Genomic DNA, 22,451 nt, shown 5'->3' with positions numbered 1-22,451 from the left:
TAGATTCTGTTTGCTAGTATTTTGTTGAGGATTTTTGCATCTATATTCATCAGTGATATTGGTCTGTAATTTTCTTTCTTTGTAGTAGCTTTGTCTGGTTTTGGTGTTAGGGTGATGGTGGTCTTGTAGAATGAGTTTGGGAGTGTTCTTTCCTCTGCAAACTTTTGGAAGAGTTTGAGAAGGATGGGTGTTAGTTCTTCTCTAAATGTTTGATAGAATTCACCTGTGAAGCCCTCTGGTCCTGGACTTTTGTTTGTTGGAAGATTTTTCACCATTGCGACAAAAAGAATAAAATACCTAGTAACAAACCTACCTAAGGAAGTAAAAGACCTGTACTCAGAAAACTATAAGACACTGATGAAAGAAATCAAAGATGACACAAACAGATGGAGAGATATACCATGTGCTTGGATTGGAAGAATCAATATTGTGAAAATGACTATACTACCCAAAGCAATCTACAGATTCAGTGCAATCCATATCAAATTACTAATGGCATTTTTTTACAGAACTAGAAAAAAAAATCTTAAAATTTGTATAGAGACACAAAAGATCCCAAATAAACACAGCACTCTTGAGAGAAAAAAAACGGATCTGGAGGAATCAGACTCCCTGACTTCAGACTCTAATACAAAGCTACACTAATCAAGACAATATGATACTGACACAAAAACAGAGATATAGATCAATGGAACAGGATAGAAAGCCCAGAGATAAACCCACGCACCTATGGTCAACTAATCTATGACAAAGGAGGCAATGATATACAATAGAGAACAGACAGTCTCTTCAATAAGTGGGGCTGGGAAAACTGGACACCTACATGTAAAAGAATGAAATTAGAACACTCCCTAACACCATACACAAAAATAAATTCAAAATGGATTAAAGAACTAAATGTAAGACCAGACACTATAAAACTCTTAGAGGAAAACATAAGAAGACCACTATGACATAAATTACAGCAAGATGTTTTTTGACCCACCTCCTAGAGTAATGGAAATAAAACCAAAAATAAACAAATGGGACCTAATGAAACTTAAAAGCTTTTGCACAGCAAAGGAAACTATAAGCAAGACGAAAAGACAACCCTCAGAATGGGAGAAAATATTTGCAAAGAAATCAATGGACAAAGGATTAATATCCAAAATATATAAACAGCTCATGCAACTTAATATCAAGAAAACAAAAACCCAATCAAAAAAGTGGCAGAAGACCTAAATAGACATTTCTCCAAAGAAGACATACAGCTGGCCAAGAAGCACATTAGAAGCTGCTCAACATTACTAATTATTAGAGAAATGCATATCAAAACTACAATGAGGTATCACCTCACACCAGTTAGAATGGGCATCATCAGAAAATCTACAAATAATAAATGCTGGAGAGGGTGTGTAGATAAAAGGAACTCTCTTGCACTGTTGATGGGAATGTAAATTGATACAACCACTATGGAGAACAGTATGGAGGTTCCTTAAAAAAGTAGAAATAGAATTACCATATGACCCAGCAATCCCACTACTGGGATTTTTCTGGGATATACCCAGAAAAAAACAAAATTCAATAAGTCACATGCACCCCAATGTTCATTGCAGCACTCTTTACAAGAGCCAGGTTATGGAAGCAACCTTAATGTCCATTGACTGAAGAATGGATGAAGAAGATGTGTTATGTGTATACAGTGGAATATTACAACCATAAAAAGAAAAGAAATTGGGTCATTTGTAGAAGGGACGTGGATGGACCTAGATACTGTCATACTGAGTGAAATAAGTCAGAAAGAGAAAAACAAACATCGTATATAACACATATATGTGGAATCTAGAAGAATGGCACAGATGAACGAGTTTGCAAGGCAGAAATAGAGACACAGATGTAGAGAACAAGCGTATGGACACCACTAGCAGAAAGTGGGGCAGGGGGGCATTGGGATGGATTGGGATTGACATATATACACTAACAGGTATAAAATAGATAACTAATAAGAACCTGCTGTATAGCACAGGGAACTCTACTTCACTTTGCTGTACAGTAGAAACTAACACAACATTGTAAAATAACTATACCCCAATAAAAAAATTTTTTAATAAAAATATTTACTTTATTTATTTGACTGCGCCAGGTCTTTGTTGTGGCACGTGGGGTCTTTGTTGCAGCATGTGGGATCTTTGTTGCAGTGTGCAGATATTTAGCTGTGACATGCAGGATCTTTTAGTTGTACTGTGTGGGATCTTTAGCTGCAACATGCAGGCTCTTAGTTGCAGCATGTGGGCTCTAGTTCCCTGCCCAGGTATCAAACCCGGGGCCCCTGCATTGGGACCATGGAGTCTTAACTGCTGGACCACCAGGGAAGTCACTTGTTTGCATTTTAAAAGGTCGCTTTGAAGCAGCAAAAAAAAAAACAGGTCAGAAGCTATTGTAGTAGACTAAGAAAGAGATGGAACTCAAATCAGACCTGGTCCCTATCCTCAAAGAGCTCATAGGCAGACAGACATACTTTTCAGCCAGATTACAGTAACAAGTATACAAGTATATCTATACAGTATTCAAGTATACTTATATAGTAACAAGTACTGACATCAAGGCCCAAGACGGAAGCTGTTTGGAGAAGGAAGGATTTATTTTAACTGAGCATGAGGAGAAATCATAAAAAGTTTAAGAAAGCCATATCTCTTCTCTCTCATCCAACAGCCACTTTTAAAGATGGGGAAATGGAGGCACAGTGAAGAGCTGCTACTTATTCGTGGTCACAGATTATGTTTACATTAGAACCAGAGGTAGGAACTCTGCTCTGCCTTCCCTGCTCCATTCTAATGAAACAACATAAGTCCATAAAGCCAGTTTAGGCACAAAACATCATCAGGATGGTGAGGAAATTAGTATTTGTGGTCTTTGGCATTTCCAGCATAGTGCTGAATATGTGTAATGAAGAGGAAAAAGAACTAAGACTTCAAACTCAGACCCTCTGCAGGCAAATTCCCTAGATCTTTTTCCACTCCAGGTAGAATTTAGACTCTCAGAGTGGGAGGGGATCTTAGAAACTAAATAGTCCTTTAACATTGTTTTGAAGATACTAGCCAATGCAGTTAGATACAAAAAAGAAATTAGAAGCATAAAAACTGGAAAAGAGGAGATAAAATTGCTAAGTGTATGTGATAAGATTGCAAACCTGGAAAACACTGCCCCTTTTATTCACCTCAGTCATCCTCACCTCCTGGCTGTTCCTTGAACAGCCAAGTACATTTACTTCTCCTTCTACCAGGAAGACTATTACCCTGATATCCTCAAGACTAACTCTCCTACCCCATTCAAGTCTCTGTTTTTCCAGAATCTCTATTACTTTCTATTCTCTTACTATGCTTTATTTGGTTCCATGGCATTTATACCTCCTGACATCTAGTATTTTTATTAATTGGTTTATTTTCTTTCTCTCCCATAGAATGTAAACTCTTTGAGATCAGGAGCTTTCTGTTGTGTTCATTGCTATATCCTAGTGCCCGGAACACTCCCTACACTCCCTGCATATTCCCAGTGCCTAGAACACTATATGACACGTAGTAGGTACTCAGTGGTTATTTGTTGAATAAGTAAGCAAATGAAAACTCAAAAAAATAAAATGAGAAATTATTATAAGAACTAATAGAATTAGTGAGGTGTCTGGGTACATATTTAAACCATTGAAAATCAGAGCCTTTATATGTATAAAGAACTACCAGTTAGAAGATTTAATGGAAGATATCATGTTTACAACAACTAAAAATATAAACTGCCTTGCCATCAAAAAGAATGTTCAGGGTCTATATGAAGAAAAAAAAAAAAAAGCTTTTAAAACTTTCTGCTGTACCCAAAAGAAAATGGAATAAATGAAAGTCAAAGCATATTCTTGGATTGGAAGCCTCAAAGTGATAAGAGCCTTGACAGGACTGGGGGAGCAAGGAAAATTAAAGAAGCTGATTACAAAGATTGTATAGAAAAATATGCAAGAAAATACAGGAAAATATGGAGAAAGAAGCATAATGAGGTAATACTAGCCCTCCAAATATTAATATATATTATAAACTTAACATAATTAAAACTGTGTAGTACTGACACATGAATAAACAAATGATTAGAAGAGAATAGAAAGTCCAACAATCAACCCAAATACATCCAAAAAAGTTATATGGTAAAGATGGCTTTTCAAGTCAGTGGGGAAAAGATTCACAATTTGATAAATGATATGGGACAATAAAGTTTAACCCTTACCTCACACCCTACATCCATGTAAATTAAAATTGAAATGAAATCTTTAAATATAAGAAGTGAAACAATAGAAATAATAGAAGAACCAATGAAAGAATTCAACCCACAAAAGACTGATAAATCTGTTTAAAAAGTTAGCATTAAACATTTCCACATGGAAAAAAAGTACTAGCAGATGTAAAGTCAAAAGACAAATGACAAACTGAGCAAAAATATTTTTATACTACACACAAAGGCTAATTTCTCTAGTATATAGTTTCTATAAATCAATAAGGAATAAAGCCCTGAAACCCAATTTTTAAAATGGACAACGGAAATGAACGGACAATTCATAGAAAAGAAAATGCTAATAGTTCCTAAATATGTGAAAAATAATAACCATATAATAAAAGATAATTATACTAAAAGAAATTCAGACTAAAACTAGTCTTAGATATCATTTTCACCACCAAATTGGAAAGTATCCAAGAGTTTGATCACATCCATGTTTGCAAGGTAATCATGAAACTGATGCTGTTATACATTGCTAGGATTGTAAACTGGTCCTTCTAAGGAGGTCAGTTCATCAATGTTGATCAGAATCACAAATGCACATAGGACCCAGAAATTCTACTTCTAGGAATTTATCCTACGTATAATTGTATATGTGTGAAATGGTGTTTATAACAGTCAGTCACTAAGACTTTGTAACAGAAGGTTGGAAACAAATGTCTGTCAGTGGGGAACTGGCTAGTTTATACACGACTGTTTAAAAAAATGAGGTAACTGGGCTTCTCTGGTGGCGCAGTGGTTGAGAGTCCGCCTGGTGATGCAGGGGACACGGGTTCGTGCCCCGGTCCGGGAAGATCCCACATGCCACGCGGAGCGGCTGGGCCCGTGAGCCATGGCCACTGAGCCTGCACATCCGGAGCCTGTGCTCTGCAACGGGAGAAGCCATAACAGTGAGAGGCCTGCGTACGGCAAAAAAAAAAAAAAAAATGAGGTAACCATGTACTGAGAAAGAATTATCTCTAAGATATGTTGAGAGGAAAAAATGTTGATCCAAAAATTGTGTTTGTATTTTTTATTTTTTATTGTGTTTTTATCCCATGCAGCTTGCAGGATCTTAGTTCCTCAAGCAGGGACTGAACCCAGGTCCTCAGCAGTGAAAAGCGCAGAGTTCTAACCACTGGCCCGCCAGGGGATTCCCCAAATGACGTGTTTTTAGTGTGCTACCTTTTGTGTGTGTTGGGGCAAAGGGGGTAGGGGGAGGAATATTTACTTGTTGGTGTGTAAATGATCTCTGGAAGTTTGTATGAGAAACTGGTAATGTGAGATGCCTCTGGGGAGTGTGCCTGGGTGCCTGGAGGACAGGGATAGAAGGGAGATTGTTCATTGTAAATTCTTTCATATCTTATTGACTTTTGAACCATGTAAATCAATCAATATAATTCACTTTACGGTTATTTAAAGTAAAATCACATTAGGTGCCAGGTGTCAGGATGGGGCAGTGGAAGCTGCTCCAGACTGGTTTTCGGAGGATCCAGCTTCTAATTCTTATTCTTTCACTAACTTGCTGGCTGACCTTAAGCAGGAAACCTCCCCACTCCGAGCTGATCTGGGAAATGTCAGAGAAACTGGTTTCTAATAGCTCCCACATCCAGAGATATAAACTGCAGTTTTTCCTTACCCATGTCTTAAGTCATCTCTCTACCACCTCCCTTCCTCTGCAGCTCATCAAAAGCTCAGAGGAAAAGACAGACAATTGAAGAAAATAAAATTGCAAAGATGACTTTTATAGGGCTCCTGTTGATTCACTGCATATTCCACCTCCAAAGCTGAAAATGATGAGTTTAATATCACACAGAGCTCTGCATCTTGTATTTCTCAGAAGGCAGCTTACGCCACCCAGAGAACTGGGAGCTCAGCAAGACATGACTTTTCACTCCAAGTCTGAGGCAAATGAAATGACAGTCATGAGGCCCACATTCTAGAAGCAACATGGTTTTCATTTGGTCTTAACTTCGTTTGAAAGTGTCCCAAGGAGGGAGACTTCTTCTAAGCCTGGATTTTTCTTCTTTCCCGGGACTGCATGCTAGAAAGCCGATGGAAAGGTGGCCAGGTCTTGCCTTGGCTGTTTCTAGTGTTACCCATGAACGGTGATACATTAACTGTGTCAAGGGTCAGGAGACCCGGGTTTCAGTCCCAGTTATTCCCATGTGACTCTCAGAAAGGACAGATATATAGGAAGAGAAAGTCAGATTTCAGGGACATTGAAGTTCTAAGGGCCTGAAAATCCCCCCATTCCTGGCAGTCTATTGCAGTGTCTGGAATGATCCCTCTGGGTGGTTTATTCATTCATTCTGCATCTGGCTACTGAGCATCCTTCACGGACAGGCACTGGGTGCTTTCCAGACAATCCCCCTACCTTCGGGGAGCTCATAAATGAGAAGGTTAACAAATAACATTACATCAAGCTACGGAGTGCCTTAAATACATGTGAGCAGAGAGCAGAGAAAGACTAGTCACAATTACCTTTATAGACAACAAGGTTATTTTTTCCCATATACTATGTATTATTGTGGAGTAGGTGTGGCATCATGAAATGAGGTTAAATAAAAGAATTAGCTAAGATGTCCTATGTAAAGCTCCCAGAATGGTGTCTGGCATGCATTAACTATGCAGTAAATGATAGTAATGATTATCGCTGAGTTGGATTCCCACTCTAACTCTCTGAGGTTGGAATTAAAATACCCATTTTTCAAATAAAAATTTTGAAGCGGGTACACGATTTACACCAGATTCCCTCAGCTAGAAATGGCCCGCTTGGGGCAAAACCATTAGCAGGCCCAATTTAAATACAATTATGTCACCTGAAGGTGTTTCTCATTAATCAGAGAAACAAATTCTGCTAATGCCTTTAGTCATGAATGTATTAACTGTTCTGGGTAGGCAGCATCACTTCAGAAGACCTCTAAAGAGGGCTGCTAATGGTAGTGCTCTGAGACCCTGAAGACGGATGGTGTTAAAAGTAAGGAGAGGGACTTCCCTGGTGGCGCAGTGGTTAAGAATCCGCCTGCCAGTGCAGGGGACACACGTTCAAGCTCTGGTCCGGGAAGATCCCACATGCCACAGAGCAACTAAGCCCGTGCTCCACAAATACTGAGCCTGCACTCAAGAGCCACGAGCCACAACTACTGAGCCCACAACTATCGAAACCCTCACGCCTAGAGCCCGTGCTCCACAACAAGAGAAGCCACGGCAATGAGAAGTCCACGCACCGCAACCAAGAGTAACGCCCGCTCGCCACAACTAGAGAAAGCCCACACGCAGCAACGAAGACCCAACACAGCCAAAAATTTAAAAATAAATAAATAAATGTCTTAAAAAAATGAAAGTAAGGAGAAATTGATCCTTGCTGCTCTCAACCCCTCCAATCACATTGCAGATAGTTGCTACATCTGAAGAGACATAGGGCTAGCTCACGAGGAAATGTGTGTGTGTGTGTGTGTGTGTGTGTTTAAGGCAAAGTCTGTGGCTCCGATGTCTCATTTGTTATCCTTTCTCTCAACAGAAAACAAGCCTGGAGTTTTATATTGACATCCACGCCCACTCCACCATGATGAATGGCTTCATGTATGGCAACGTCTTTGAAGATGAGGAGCGGTTCCAGAGGCAGGCCGTCTTCCCCAAGCTCCTCTGCCAGAACGCTGAGGACTTCTCCTACGTGAGTGGAGATTTCTCTGTCAGGCAGCCCCAGCTTCCCTCCCCAAACTGCCCCCTCCCTCCCATCGCCTCCCTGTCTTTCCCCTCACTCAGTTCAGTTTGATTTAACATTCACAGAACACCTACTCTGCGCTGGGTCTTGCGTGGGTGATAAAGATAGAGGTAAACGAGTTCTGCCTGTACCTGCAAGCAGCTCATCCCCCATCAGGGAGGGAGACTCTCTGAAAAGACAGCGCTTGGTTTGTCTGAGGAGCTGGCATTTGTTTCGTTGATCTGATTCCAGCGTTAACAAGAGAAGAAACTCACTGAGCATCTCCCAGTGCCAGACCCTAGCCCAGTGTCTGCTTTCACAGACCTTTGGCCTTCATTCTGTTAGAAGGAGCCTAACATGTCTGCTGACGGGGGTCATATGTCCACCATCCTCTTCCTCCATAGCCATTTCTGGGCCCTAATTTCTTTGTCAGTCATTTGTGGGTGATAATTTTTTGCCTTGCCTGCCTCATAACTTCCTGGGAGGACAAATGCAGTAATAGATATGAAAGCACTTTGCAGGCAGTAAAATTCTCAACAGACTCCAGAGACTGTGGTTACTACCCCCTTACATGCCAGGAAGGACTGGAGAGGCTGTGGACTGGCAGTTAGAATAATTTGTGGCAAAAAGTAATATTGAGAAATGGCAGGGGAGATAAGGAGGGCAATCAACCTGTGGTGGAAGCAAACTTGGGAAAGTGTTTTTGCACATTTTTCTTTGTTTTGGTACGAAATCTCTGAGGCCTGTTATTTCCATGGGGCCAGAGCGGGAGAGGCCCACAAAGGGCATGGCAATTTTTGAAGCTGATGAGCTGAAAACGTGCCTGCTCATTGCTTCAGGCCTAGACATTAGTGGAGAGAGGGTGAATTTCTCCATGAGGTAAGATGTACTTTGAAGCCCAGAATCTTGGAATGCCCCACCAGGAAAGGAACTGGGAGATTATTTAGCCCAATCCAACACTTTATACCCAAGAGACACTTAAAGCCCAGAGAAGTTGGGTATCTAGGACAAGGTCCCTCAGCATTTGAAACAGGTAGAATGAGATGGCTTCTCATTAGTAGCTCGGGGATAAAAACAGCCATGCTTATTTCTGTGGGAATCTCTGGAGGATGGCCAATACTTGTCTTTTTGAAACCACTCCAATTTCAGAGCAGAGTGTGGTCTTCTGGAGGAGACCCTGGGAGACTGTGAGTCTCCAGGAAGCTGGGCCACAGACTTCAGAGACCCTCACAGGGGTGAGGTTTCCAGGGTCTACAAAAAGGGTGTAGTCTAGGAGCTTTATTTCTGGCCTTGCCTGATGGAGTTCCTGCATTGCAGCCTCCTTAAGAGCTTAGGGCTTGGGTCAAGGTCATTTATCCTAGTCCAGCCTCTGTCTCCCCTCTTCTCTGATCCTCAGTACCCAACTCTAGAATGAGAGAGTTGGATTTCACTACATGAGCTTCAACTTCAACAGTCCTTTCTGATCTGAGACTCTAACTTTCTGATCCTTTCCTTTACGTCAAAATGCGTACACACATACATGCACACAGCTCTCTTCCTTTCAGTGTCTCTATATCTGTCTTGTTTTGCTGTTTTCTTTCTCCCTCTTCCTGCCCACCCCCTTTTCCTTCTTCTCTTATATTCTGCTGAACAGGACATGCCTTCTCTTATTTAAAACCAGGCTCTTCATTTACTGCGATTTCCATGGGTTAGCATAGGAAGCCCTTCTAACCATAAGTGAACTGACCCTTACAGCTCTGTAAAAGAGATGTGATTTTTACCACCGCTTTACAGATGAGGAAACTGAGGCTCAGACCAATAAGGCTAGTTGCCTAACATCTCACACACTTTTGGAGAGAGGACTTGAAATGCGGACCTGCTGGCTCTTTCCTCTCTATCCACTGTGATGGGGGTAGTAGACACCCAAGTAAAGAAGAGCCGTGATCCCTGTGCTCTGGTGATGCTGAGCACGAGTTCAGCTGTCCCTAACGGAGGGCGAGCTTTGTGAAGGGGGGTTGGGGTGTCTGGAGTCACTTAGTCCTGGTCCACGTCTGTGTCACTTACTATGAACTTCCATTACCTCACCTTAGAGGGGAAACATTATGACACCCCTGTCGAGGGGGTGAAGCCTAAATGAGATACTATATGGGAAACAATATCATAAGGTTGAAAGCAGTGCCCAAATTTCAGTCTTGATTATCGTAATATCATTCTTATTCTCTGTCTACTTTTCCTTGCTCCATCTGTCCCCATTCAAATTTCCACAGATCTTTGTTAAATGGCAGTTACTATGCCCTAAGAACTGTGCTGGGTGCTTTCATTTAATTGTTTGTCTATTTAATCCATCCTTATAATAATCTTGCAAAGTGGGAGTCACATCCCACTTTTCAGATGAGGAAGCTGAGATCCAGAGGTGCTCGCTCAAGGTCCCATAGCCAGCAGGTGTCCAGCCCTGATTCTCTCCTCCCTTCTTTGTCTTTCACAGTCCAGCACGTCCTTTAACCGAGATGCCGTGAAAGCAGGAACTGGCCGTCGCTTCCTCGGTGGGCTGCTGGACCACACTTCGTATTGCTACACCCTCGAGGTTTCCTTCTACAGCTACATCATCGGCGGCACCACAGCCGCTGTGCCCTACACAGAGGAAGCCTGTATCCTTTGCAGGTCCACCCAACCAGCCAGCTCGCATCCAGCTGAAAGTACCCAAGTCTGCCAGGATTTACCAAGCAGGTCAGGAATTTGGTCTCCAACTCAGGTGAGGGTTGAGACTCTGGGGTGAGGATGGACATGACTGGTTCTGCTGGTGTCATCTCTGGATTGTCCTGTTTGCTCTCTGCCCTCCTAAAGGACACCCCCCTCCATCTGCCTCAAGTCTTCCTCAGGCGCTTGGACCCATGGCCTTCCCATACCTGTGCTGCTCCCCTCTCTCTCTGCCCTCTGTCTCCTCACAAAGCAGTGAGTCTTCCATCATCTAAAGTATGTAAGTACACAGGCCAGATGCTCATCCCAGGGCTGCTAAGGAAGACTTTGACAGTCTTGGCCCCTCCTTCTCACCCTGAACATGTCTCTCTCTCTCTCTCTCTCTCTCTCTCTCTTTTTTAAAAATTTTTTATTGGCGTAGAGTTGATTTACAATGGTGTGTCAATCTCTGCTGTACAGCAAAGTGACTCAGTTATACACATACACACATTCTTTTTTTTATATTCTTTTCCATTATGGTTTATCCCAGGAGATCGGATATAGTTCCCTGTGCTCTACAGTAGGACCTTGTTGTTTATCCATTCAAAATGTAATAGTTCGCATCTGTTAACCCCAAACTCCCTGTCCATCCCTCTCCTTCCCACCCTCCCTCTTGACAACCATACGTCTGGTCTATAGACCAGACGTCCATCTCTCTGTGCTCCTGTTCCCGCCCTTTGTCTTCCCTCTGTGCACTACTTGCCCTTCGCTTGTCTGTACCCGCCTTGTCCCCTCTACTTTTATTTATTTATTTATTTATTTATTTATTTATTTATTTTTGGCTGTGTTGGGCCTTCGTTGCTGTGCGTGGGCTTCCTCTAGTTGCGGCGAGTGGGGACTACTCTTCACAACGGTGAGCAGGCTTCTCATTGTAGTGGCTTCTTTTTGTTGTGGAGCATGGGCTCTAGGTGGGCGGGTTTCCATAGTTGTGGCACGCAGGCTCAGTAGTTGTGGCTCACAGGCTCTGGAGCACAGGTTCAGTAGTTGCAGCGCACGGGCTTGGTTGCTCTGTGGCATGTGGGATCTTCCCAGACCAGGGCTCGAACCCGTGTGCCCTGCATTGGCAGACAGATTCTTAACCACTGTGCCACCAGGGAAGTCCCCATCCCCCTCTCCTTCTGTCTGTCCCCCCAACTCCTGCCTTGTATTTTTCTCTCCTTACTTCATGTGATGTGTTCCTCCCTCCCCTCCATCTTTTCTCCTTTCTCAACCATCCTTTCTTCTCTCTCTCCCCTTAGCCTCCCTCCATCTTCCCCGCCTTCCTGCTCATCCTCTGTGCATCTTTCTTTCTGCCTTTGCATTTCCTTTGCCAACTCGCTTTTCCTCTTGGCTTCCTCATAAAATGTCCCCAAAAACCCCCAAGCCTGTCATGATGAAATTAGAGGTCACTTTCTAGCTTGCTTGATTTTTTAGGGATTATTTAGTAATTCTAGTTTCCTGAGTATTGATTTTCATTTCAAGGTCAGTACATAAGGGTTGTGACAGATTGTGACAGTTTCTGCTTTTCTTTACTTTTGGTTTTTGGATTGACCCATTTCTCCTTTCTGAACACTTAGTTTTCTCAGAGAAAGAATTATAGTTGATGGAAAAGAAAGGGAAAGGATAATATTAACTCTCTATATACAAACTCTCTCTCCCCAGAAGTGGAAGTGCTCCTTTCAGCCTTGATTCAACCCTTGGGGAGTGTTTGTGGAGTTCTTACCACACTCTGTGCAGGAAAATTTCTTTTCTGGTTGAGACATGACTTAGCACTAGTCCACACAGTTGGTTGCACCCTCGTGGCTCTGGGGGGTCCAGTAACCTAGCTGGGAACATGGGGGCAGGGTGATGGCCTCAGAGAGAGGGGCAAGCAATAGGCAGATGAGGTGTTAGACCAGTGTTCCAGACCCAGTACCTCACTGGAGAGACTGTGGTAAGAACTGAGGGAGAGTTCCCCCCGCCCAGTCACCAAGACTGGGGCAGTCACCTTGAAGTCTGCTTTAATAACTACCTGGCTCACCAGCCAATGGAGTAGGTTCTGCTCTGCAGCAGAGGACCCTTGGTTTGCAAAGTCCTGGCCATCTCTATGTGCCACACTGCCCCCCCGTACACACACACACATGCACATGCACACGCACACACACACATACACAAACACACATACGATGGTGTGCGGCCCATTGCTTCCCCAGGATCCACTAACTCCTGTGCTCCATGCATACGCACATTCCGTGCTGCCCCTGCCTAGCTCGCCCCTGATGTGGTGGCAAAGGAGATAGAGGGAGTTGTCTGAAAGAAGAGTTTGAGCATGTGCACCAAAGGTATCCCACATGTGAGCCTTATCTCAATGAGATAAGGGTCCCACCAGGTGTGGCCTGCACTTAGTTTGTGGCTGATTTCTGATGTCCAGTTTGATGGGTTCTCCTACCCTATCTCAGCACCTCCAACATGCTTTTGTGTTAGAAGCAAATGTTTCTCTCAGTGGAAGGCCCCTCCCTTGCCCCAGGCCCAGGGTTTCCTCTCCTCAACACCCAATCCTCATTCATCAAAAGTAAGTACACCATTAACAAATGCCAGGAATCCTACTAGGCACTGGGGTAAAACATTGACCAAGAAGGCATGGTCCCTGACTCACAGAGCTTTTGGTCTACTTGGGGAGCCGGAAAAGGAAAGAGGCAGTTATACTCTGTGGGGTAAGTTCTGTGGTGGAGGAATTCCAGAGAGCCTTGGGAAATGTTCATTTAAATATATATATTGAGTGTCTGACATAAGCCAGGTAAAGTTCTAGGCACAGGGGATGTGTAGCAGGGAACATACTGAAGACAAAAATGTCTGCATACGGGGGTAGGAGGAGACTCAAACACAGTTTCGGGAGGTCAGGGAAGGCTTCAGTGGAAGAGACATCTAAGCTGAGTTTTTAAGACTGAGAAGAAATTAGGCAGATTGCTTGGGGTGGGTTGTTGTAGGGAGGGCATTGCAGACAGAAAGGGGAGGAAGGAAGGTGGACTGTCGGAGCTGCAAGGGGTCAGGTATGGCTGAAGGACTTCAGATGCAGGAGATGGGACCAAAATGGCAGCCCGTTAGGAATTTAAATGTTAAGGACTGTGAAGGCAATGGAGAGCAGTAGAAGGGCTTTAAAGAGCAGTGGGAAGCCCCGCTGGCTACAGTGGGAAGGTTAGATTGGAGGGGCCAAGGCTGTAGACAGAGACACACTAGGAGGCCGTTATGACAATCCAGGTGGGAAATGACTCAAGCCTAGACTTGGGTGGTGCTGTGGAATATTTAGAATGTGGCACTGAGAAGACTTGGGAAGTGATTGGATGGGGATGTCAGTGGGGACCAGAAGCCAGTGTTTGGAAGGGGTTAAGGGTGATGGGTAGCGAGGCTGTGCAGGAGCTGAACAGGCCGCAGTGCTGTTGGGTCACCCCATCTCATCTGTCATCTAGGGGACAAGAAGAGGAATCTGGAGTTTCTCCAGGGAAGTGCAGGCCAGTTCAATACACATGAATGTGATTTAACCTGGTTCTTGTTTGAAATGCATTTAAAAAAAAAAAAAGAGGGAGACTTCAGGCAGACAGATTGTGATCTTTGTTGGCTGCTGGCTCTGTGTCCCAATCAGAAAAAGAAATTACATGGTCTGATAGGAATGGCAATATGGTCTGGGAGGAAGTGTCCTCTAGACTTGGAGTCAGGAGACCTGGATCTGATGACAGCACCGACATCATCCCACCCTTCAGCAATCCTCCAGCCTCCCTGAGGTAAGCTTCATCACCCTCACAAAGGCACCAAGAACCTTCCTGCTTTCTTAACCCCTGCTGTGGGAATAATATTCATGAAAAGAGAGCAGACTTTCAATTGAGACAAATCTGGATTTGGATCCGGGCTCAGCCATTTACAGGATGTGCCACCACAGGCAAATTATATAGCCTCACTGTGCATCAGTGTCCTTGTCTGTAAGAGGTAATACTTACAGACACAGTTACACTGTGTATTACACTGTGTATTACTACAGTAATACTGTAGCAATGCTCACAGTATTACTACTTACAGTAGTAATACTCAACCTCACTGAGTTGCAAGGAGGTTAAATGAAATAATATATATGAGTGTGCACCGTAAGCTTTAAATATTAAGCGACTATTGGTTAAAACATCGAAAAGGTTTACATGACTATGAATGAGGACCCACATTTATGTTAAAGAAGGTAGTCAGGGCTGTTAGAGCAAAAGACCAGGGGCTGTGTTGGTAGGGTCCGCGGGGCAAAAGGCCTTGGTGGGATCACCGTAACGGAGGACCTGGACCTCAGAACGCCATGCGGTTCACACAGCGAGTGGGTATGTGCAGTTCCCATGATGAGGGGTTTTAAGTCTGTCATCCAGAGTATGCCCTTCCCAGCATCAAGGTCCATGAAGGCCAAATTAGCTATCCAGAGGATGCTGGGAAGGAAGATGTTGAGAGGAAGACCAGAGAAGGGCTAGGGGAGGTGGGGGATCCTGAGGGATATTTCATCAAGGCCCACAGTAGTGTCCACCTCCTCACATTCCTTCCAGAACATATGTATCTGTCAGTTTAATTTTTCTCCCTGGAAAAGCTAAACATTACCAGGGTCTTGCTCTCTGGCTCTCCTCCCCACTACATCAGGGTAATATAGCCATGGACACTGATGCTTCCCTAGTTGTGTGACCTTGGGCTGGTTATCTCACCACTCTGAGCCTGTTCCCCCATTTGTAAAATAAAAATAATAATACTCACTTTGCAGGCTTATCAGGGTAGCAAAAAGATGCAATATATCTCCAATCCCCTTGCACTGCCTGGCACCTGATAGGAACGCAACAAATATTCCTCTGTCACCACTTTTCTCATCCCCATGCAGACTGCATGACTTTCCTTCCACTGGTTGAATCTTCAACCCGATGATCTGTCTCTGAATCCAGCAACCGGGGGTTTGAATCCAGCAACTGGGGGTTTGAATCCTGATTCCGTCACCATTACTGGGTAGCCTCAAGCAGGCCCTGTCCCTTCTCTTACGCTCAGTGTCTGATACTTCCTACCTGTCAGAGCTGCAGAATGAAACTATGTGTGGACTTGTCTGTATTCTGGTTCCTTCCAGCTCTGATATTCTAAGATTTTTCTGGTTCTAAAATTTAAAATTTTATAATTCCCTGTTTAGATAAATTTATGATATCAAGAATCCACAGCTGTGTTATGTACGAGTCTTAAGACTGAGTGACCCCATGAGCATGAGTTTCAGTCCAATAGGGAAAATCAGCACAGAACTGTCCTGGACAACTGATCAAGCCAAGCCAATAGCTATTTTCATTCTTTTAGTTAAAGGGTTCTTAATCGAGGGCTTTATGGATGGGCTTCAAGAAGAGCCTACGAACTGTCTAAAATTTATGCAAAACTGTGAGTAAAGATGCGGAGTACATTTTCTGGGAGGAAGACTTCTAACTTTCAACAGAATCTAACTGAAGCCATCCTCAGAGGCTGCTTGCCCTGGCTGGTGCTCTCTGTTCAGGTTGTAGCAAGAATACAGCTCTGGTCAGAAGCGTGGGTGTGAGTTCTGCTTTCTGTCATTCTAGCTGAGGACCCTAACTCAGTTATTTAACCTCAGTTTCTTCATCAGGAAAGTGCAGATAATGATTATTTACTTCAGTGTTGTTTGGAGGGTTACGTGAGAGAAAGCGGATAAATGACTGGACATATACTCAGTGCCATTAAATATTAGTTCCCTTGCCTTTCCTTCCTGTGGTTTGTTGTTTCTGTTGTTGTTGTGAAATGATAAATTCCTGAGAATTTTGGACCGTTCTTCAGCAAACCTTATTTACATTTTACTGACCTGCCAAGTAATAAATATGCTCTGTTCAAACAATTTTAAAAAAAAGAGAGAGAGAGAGAAAAGCTAAACTGGAATCATAAAATAACCCAGAGTTTCTCTGGCTTTTGTTTATGGTCTGGTAACAAGCCAAAAGGAAATAGCTCTTTGACATAATGGATGAGAAAAACATTGGAAACAGAGACCTTGGGCCCTAAGCAGACTGTTTTCCACACACACTTATAGCTGTGGACACCTTGAAATCAGAAAATGCTGTCTCTAGGAGAAGGGAATGGCTGCTGTAGCCAAGACAAAATGCAGAGCTTTAGAACTCAGTTAGTTATCTTGGTCTCAATACAGAGACCACTATGTGCCTTGTACTGAGTCCTCTGAAACACACAGCAGACATTGAAGATACCATTTATTTACTCATCCATCCCACAAAACTCACTAGACATGAAATAGGCAGATGAATAAGGCATGGTTCCTGCCTTCAAGAAGGAGACAGTTTTGGGCTTCCCTGGTGGCGCAGTGGTTGAGAGTCCGCCTGCCGATGCAGGGGACACAGGTTCGTGCCCCGGTCCGGGAAGATCCCACATGCCGCGGAGCGGCTAGGCCCGTGAGCCATGGCGGCTGAGCCTGCGCGTCCGGAGCCTGTGCTCCGCAAGGGGAGAGACCACAACAGTGAGAGGCCCGCGTACTGCAAAAAAAAAAAAAAAAAAAGAAAAAAGAAGGAGACAGTTTTGAGAGGAGGGGAAAAGGTAGAGACAGCAGCACAGAGGGATAAATGATCAGGCAGAGGGAAGCTCTGCTGGTTGGAGATGCACATGGGAGCCATCTAACCCTGCAGGAGTGGTGAAGAAGGATAGGGAAGAAGGACTTCCTGGAAGAGGAGTAACTAGGGCTCAGGCCTCCAGGGTGGATGGGATGCAGGCAGCAGAAGCAGGGTAGAGGGAGACATACAGGAGAAAGCCCAGATGCCAGAGAGTGGATGTGCATCCAAAGTCTTGGAAGGAAGTTGGAGTTGGGCCAGAAACAGTAGGTGATAAATAAATATAGGCAGAACCAGACCATGAATAGAAGGAGAAAGATTTGTGAGCTATGTAACAGGTACATTAAACAAGAAACACTCACAGCGTACAATTATAAAATATTTTTTATCTCCCATTGACCCTGCACATAGATGCGTACAGATTCTACATCTAGATCTAGAGATATAAAAGCTCTTACAGACCCCATGACTTTCTAATCACTCTCGGGAAATTAAAAGTTTTCTAATTAATTCTGGTCACCAAACAGTCTCAGTTCAGTAATGACTGTGTCTCGTCCAATCAAAGCCATTGAACGTCTTCAAAGTAAAGCCTTCCACATCCTCTAGCCCAGGCCTGTCTCAGACAGGCTGCTCGAGGTGACTCCTGTTTCCCCGACTTGATTTCCAGCCCTTTCGCCCATCTGGCTAACCCTAGATGTTTACCCCTCCAAGGTGGAGCAGCATGAGGGACAGGAGGAAAGTGTAGGAAAGGTCTTGGGTAACTGGTGCTCCCTGAGAGGGCCTGGCAGTCCCTTGTGGGCCTCCTCAGACACACCTGCCCCGGGGCTGGAGAGTGCTGACATGGGCAAGTGCATGTGCTCAGGCCAGTTGTTCATGAGTCCTCTCTCAGTCCACGGTGATCTGGGGTTCACCTCCGTTAGGACACTGCACCCTCCAGTGGCCCTCTTATCTGAAGGAGAGCTAAAGTTTGCAAATCTGGTTTTCTGGTTTCCTTTTGCAAGTCCTGCCTGGTAGTTTCCTACCTCACTTTGCAGTGTGGTATCTACAGACTTGGGATCTCAGCAAAACCAAGACTAAGACAGTTCCATCTTAATAACATGTTCTATTATCTAACTGGTAGAATTGACTATTTTGGGTGATTGCTTGGGTGTGGAGGTAAAGGAAGAAGTCAAGGAAGATGCCCAGTTTCTCAACTTGAACAACATGGCGGACGTTGGCGCCAATCACTTAAACACAACTATTGGAGAAAGGGGTTGGAGAGGGGAATATTCTGAGCTCTGTTTGGGATGTGTTAAGTGTAGGGGGCTCATGTGACATACAAATGGAGAAGTTTGGTAGGCAGATGGTTCTATGGGCCAGAATTTCTGGGAAGAGACCTGGGCTTCAGACAGACTTTTCCACAAGCTACTGTAGCGTCGTAAGGAAGGAAGGGATTTTCTTGGTGTGCACCGTCAAGGTGGGCTTTCCCTTGAGTTGGTGAAAAGAATGCTGGGCTGGGAGTCAAGATCCCAGTTCCGGAACAGCCTTCTGCCCTCCCCCCCTCATAAAGCTGTGTGACCTTGGTTAAATCATTTTACTTCTCTGGCTAAAGCCTGGTACTAGGTAGACCCTCAGTGAATGTGAATGAATGAGGGAATGAATGAAGTGGAAGCAAGCTTCACCTGCGTCTGTTAGTTGGCTCACTAATAGGGCAGTGAGTATGAATATGTGTGTGTGCTGTGGTGGTTATCAGGAGGAGGGGAGTACTGCCTGGGTTTTCTTTCTTGGGAAGGAAGCTTCACTTTTTATACAGAAGAGTAGGAAGCAGTCAGGTCTGACCTGTTGGGTGGCACGGAAAGATACCCAGGTACTTCCCAGTTCCTATTTGTGATGGCCAAGGTCAAGCCTTTGTTAAGATTCATAAACAAAAAAATGCTTCAAAAAGAGGGCTTTGGGAACAGACGACTAAACGGGACTGAAGCCGATTAGAATTGTTTTTCTCCTCCACGCAGACACGGACTAGAATTTGGCCTGTAAATGCGAATGCTTACTAAATGACTGAATGACTGGCTGAATGAATGAATGATTAATAGTAGTAGTAGTAATGGTAAAAATAATAATGTTGAGATGTACTTCATGAGATGGGTCAGGCTCCCTGCATTACAGGATTGGCTTTGCCTCCAACTTGCCATGTAGGTTTGGGGAGTTCCTTTCTCTTTGGGTCCAAATTTTCCTATCTTTCAATAAGAAGATGAAATGATATGATCTCCAAGTTTATTTCCAAATCATTAGGCAGATAGATAGATAGATAGATAGACAGACAGATGGCTATAGAAAGAATCATTTGATTTTTGGCCTTTGAGATAAGTACCTTTTTTTAAACATCTTTATTGGAGTATAATTGCTTTACATTGTTGTGTTAGTTTCTGCTGTATAACGGAGTGAATCAGCTATACGTATATATATATATATCCCCATATCCCCTCTCTCTTGCGTCTCCCTCCCACCAGCCCTATCCCACCCCTCTAGGTGGTCACAAAGCACTGAGCTGATCTCCCTGTGCTATGCGGCTGCTTCCCACTAGCTATTTTACATTTGGTAGTGTATATATGTCATTGCTACTCTCTCACTTTGTCCCACCTTACCCTTCCCCCTCCCCATGTCCTCAAGTCCGTTCTCTATGTCTGTGTCTTTATTCCCATCCTGCCCCTAGGTCCTTCAGAAGCTTTTTTTTTTTTTTTTTAGATTCCATATATATGTGTTAGCATACGTTATTTGTTTTTCTCTTTCTGACTTACTTCACTCAGTATGACAGTCTCTAGGTCCATCCACCTCACTACAAATAATCCAATTTTGTTTCTTTTTATGGCTGAGTAATATTCCATTGTATATATGTGCCACATCTTCTTTATCTATTCATCTGTCAATGGACACTTAGGTTGCTTCCATGTCCTGGCTATTGTAAAGAGTGATGCAATGCACATTGTGATACATGTCTCTTTTTGAATTACGGTTTTCTCAGGGTATATGCCCAGTAGTGGGATTACTGGTCATATGGTAGTTCTATTTTTAGTTTTTTTAAGAAATGTCCATACTGTTCTCCATAGTGGCTGTATCAATTTACATTCCCACCAACAGTGCAAGAGGGGTCCCTTTTCTCCACACCCTCTCCAGCATTATTCGTAGATTTTTTTGATGATGGCCATTCTGACTGGTGTGAGGTGATATCTCATTGTAGTTCTGATTTGCATTTCTCTTAGTAATTAGTGATGTTGAGCATCCTTTCATGTGTTTGTTAGCAATCCGTATATCTTCTTTGGAGAAATGTCTTTTTAGGTCTTCTGCCAATTTTTAGATTGGGTTGTTTGTTTTTTTGATATTGAGCTGCATGAGCTGCTTGTATATTTTGGAGATTAATCTTTTGTCAGTTGCTTCGTTTGCAAATATTTTCTCCCATTCTGAGGATTGTGTTTTCGTCTTATGTTTTCCTTTGCTGTGCAAAAGCTTTTAAGTTTCATTAGGTCCCATTTGTTTATTTTTGTTTTTATTTCCAATTCTCTAGGAGGTGGGTCAAAAAAGATCTTGCTTTGATTTGCATCATAAAGTGTTCTGCTTATTTTTCTCTAAGAGTTTTATAGTGTCTGGCCTTAACATTCAGGTCTTTAATTCATTTTGAGTTTATTTTTGTGTGTGGTGTGAGGGAGTGTTCTAGTTTCATTCTTTTACATGTAGCTGTCCAGTTTTCCCAGCACCACTTATTGAAGAGGCTGTCTTTTCTCCATTGTATATTCTTGCCTCCTGTATCAAAGATAAGGTGACCACATGTGCGTGGGTTTATGAGATAAGTACCTTTTACATATAGGGAAACTCAAGCCCAGAAAAGTCAAATAACATGCCCCGGGCTGCTCTCTCAATTCTGCCTGGTAGGCTTTGTCTTACTTTCCTCCCTGCTCTACAGTTGGCCCAGTTTCCCTTCCTTTCCTGTAGGACAAAACCCCGCAGAGGTTGGGACCCACCAGCCAGCTCTTGCCCGTCCTATAGCTCCACTCTCTGTAACCCCTGCCCCCAGCATTGACATGTTTGTAGTCTCTGATCACCCTGACGTCATGCCGCCCAGACCCTGTCTCTGTGGTGCCCCAGCTCAGCTGCCTTGCTCTTTGTGAGCCCTGCCTTGGCCCTCCCACTTCCCCCCTCCAGATCAAAGTGCACCTTCTACCCAGGCCTGGAAAACCAAAACGTCATTACCTTCCCGCAGCCTCCCTCATGCCCCCAAAATGAGGTTTCTAAGGGTTTTATCTGCTATTGTCAAGTTTATAGCCATAATTCGAAATGCTGTTAATATTACTGACAGCAGAGAGCTACAAATTACAAAGTTGTAAAGTTATTTTATGGTGATAACCGTCAGCCTTCACTAGCAGCGCTGCAAGGCTCCATGGAAACCAAGTTGCTGATAAAAATAGTTGATATTGTCTCAGGGTTATGGCTGTTAGCTGACAGTCAGAGAAATTCTGGCTGGTTCTTCAGAAATTTGAACCTGTTTGTTTATATTCAAGTTCACTTGCACACTTATATACACACTGACTTGTGTTTCTATTATCTCATTGTACAAATGTGGGGAGAGGCCCCAAAGTAGAAGGACTTTACCCCAAGTCTGTTCCAACCAGTTGCAGATTTGGGTCTCTGACCAGCCCAAAGGACACCAAGAGGGACTGTCTGCCACACTGTAGGTGTTTAATAAGTAATTGTGGAATGGATGAATGCCTGCAACACTTGAAGGGCTTGAGAACAAAGAATATTGGGAACAAAGGTATTGAAAAATTTCTGTCTTTACAGTAAACAAATAAAACCAAAGCAGCTTTGGAAGTACTGATTTGGGGGAACAAGGTCTCCTATGTGGTAAATTGGCTTAGGCATCTTAGTTGACACTATAAAGCTCCCTATTAGCCCACAAGGCAAATGTATCAACCCGCACAGCCACCACACACTGTTCTCCTGCTGGAATTGATGCCGACTGGCTGCGTTAACAGAGGCCAATGCTGGGAGCAAGGCGGTGCCGGTCTTTCTTTGCCTTGTTGTGTCATCAACCCCTGGAGCCCTAGGTTCATTTCTGCCTACCCCCCACCTATGCAGGCCTTTGAAAAAATGGTGCATGGCCTCTGAAGACCTAGGATGGGAGGGGAAGATAAAACTAGATTTACCATGTGTCCAGGTTT

The 22,451-nt window shown here is 43.6% G+C and overlaps 1 protein-coding gene across 1 annotated transcript in view; it reads left to right on the top strand.

Moving 5' to 3' along the window:
* AGBL4 (AGBL carboxypeptidase 4) overlaps positions 1-22,451 on the top strand; it is a gene marked incomplete at both ends in the record, with an annotated part of 1,416,455 nt that overhangs the window by 1,348,192 nt on the left and 45,812 nt on the right. The window contains 2 exon segments of the mRNA XM_079697489.1: positions 7,796-7,948; positions 10,443-10,605. Of these exon segments, the coding sequence (XP_079553615.1) occupies positions 7,796-7,948; positions 10,443-10,605 (316 nt within the window).

This window comes from Hyperoodon ampullatus (assembly GCF_949752795.1).
Source record: "Hyperoodon ampullatus genome assembly, chromosome: 2".
Classification (NCBI taxonomy): domain Eukaryota; kingdom Metazoa; phylum Chordata; class Mammalia; order Artiodactyla; family Ziphiidae; genus Hyperoodon; species Hyperoodon ampullatus.
Note: the sequence above shows the minus strand (reverse complement) of the source record. Positions and strands in the feature narration are given on the sequence as shown.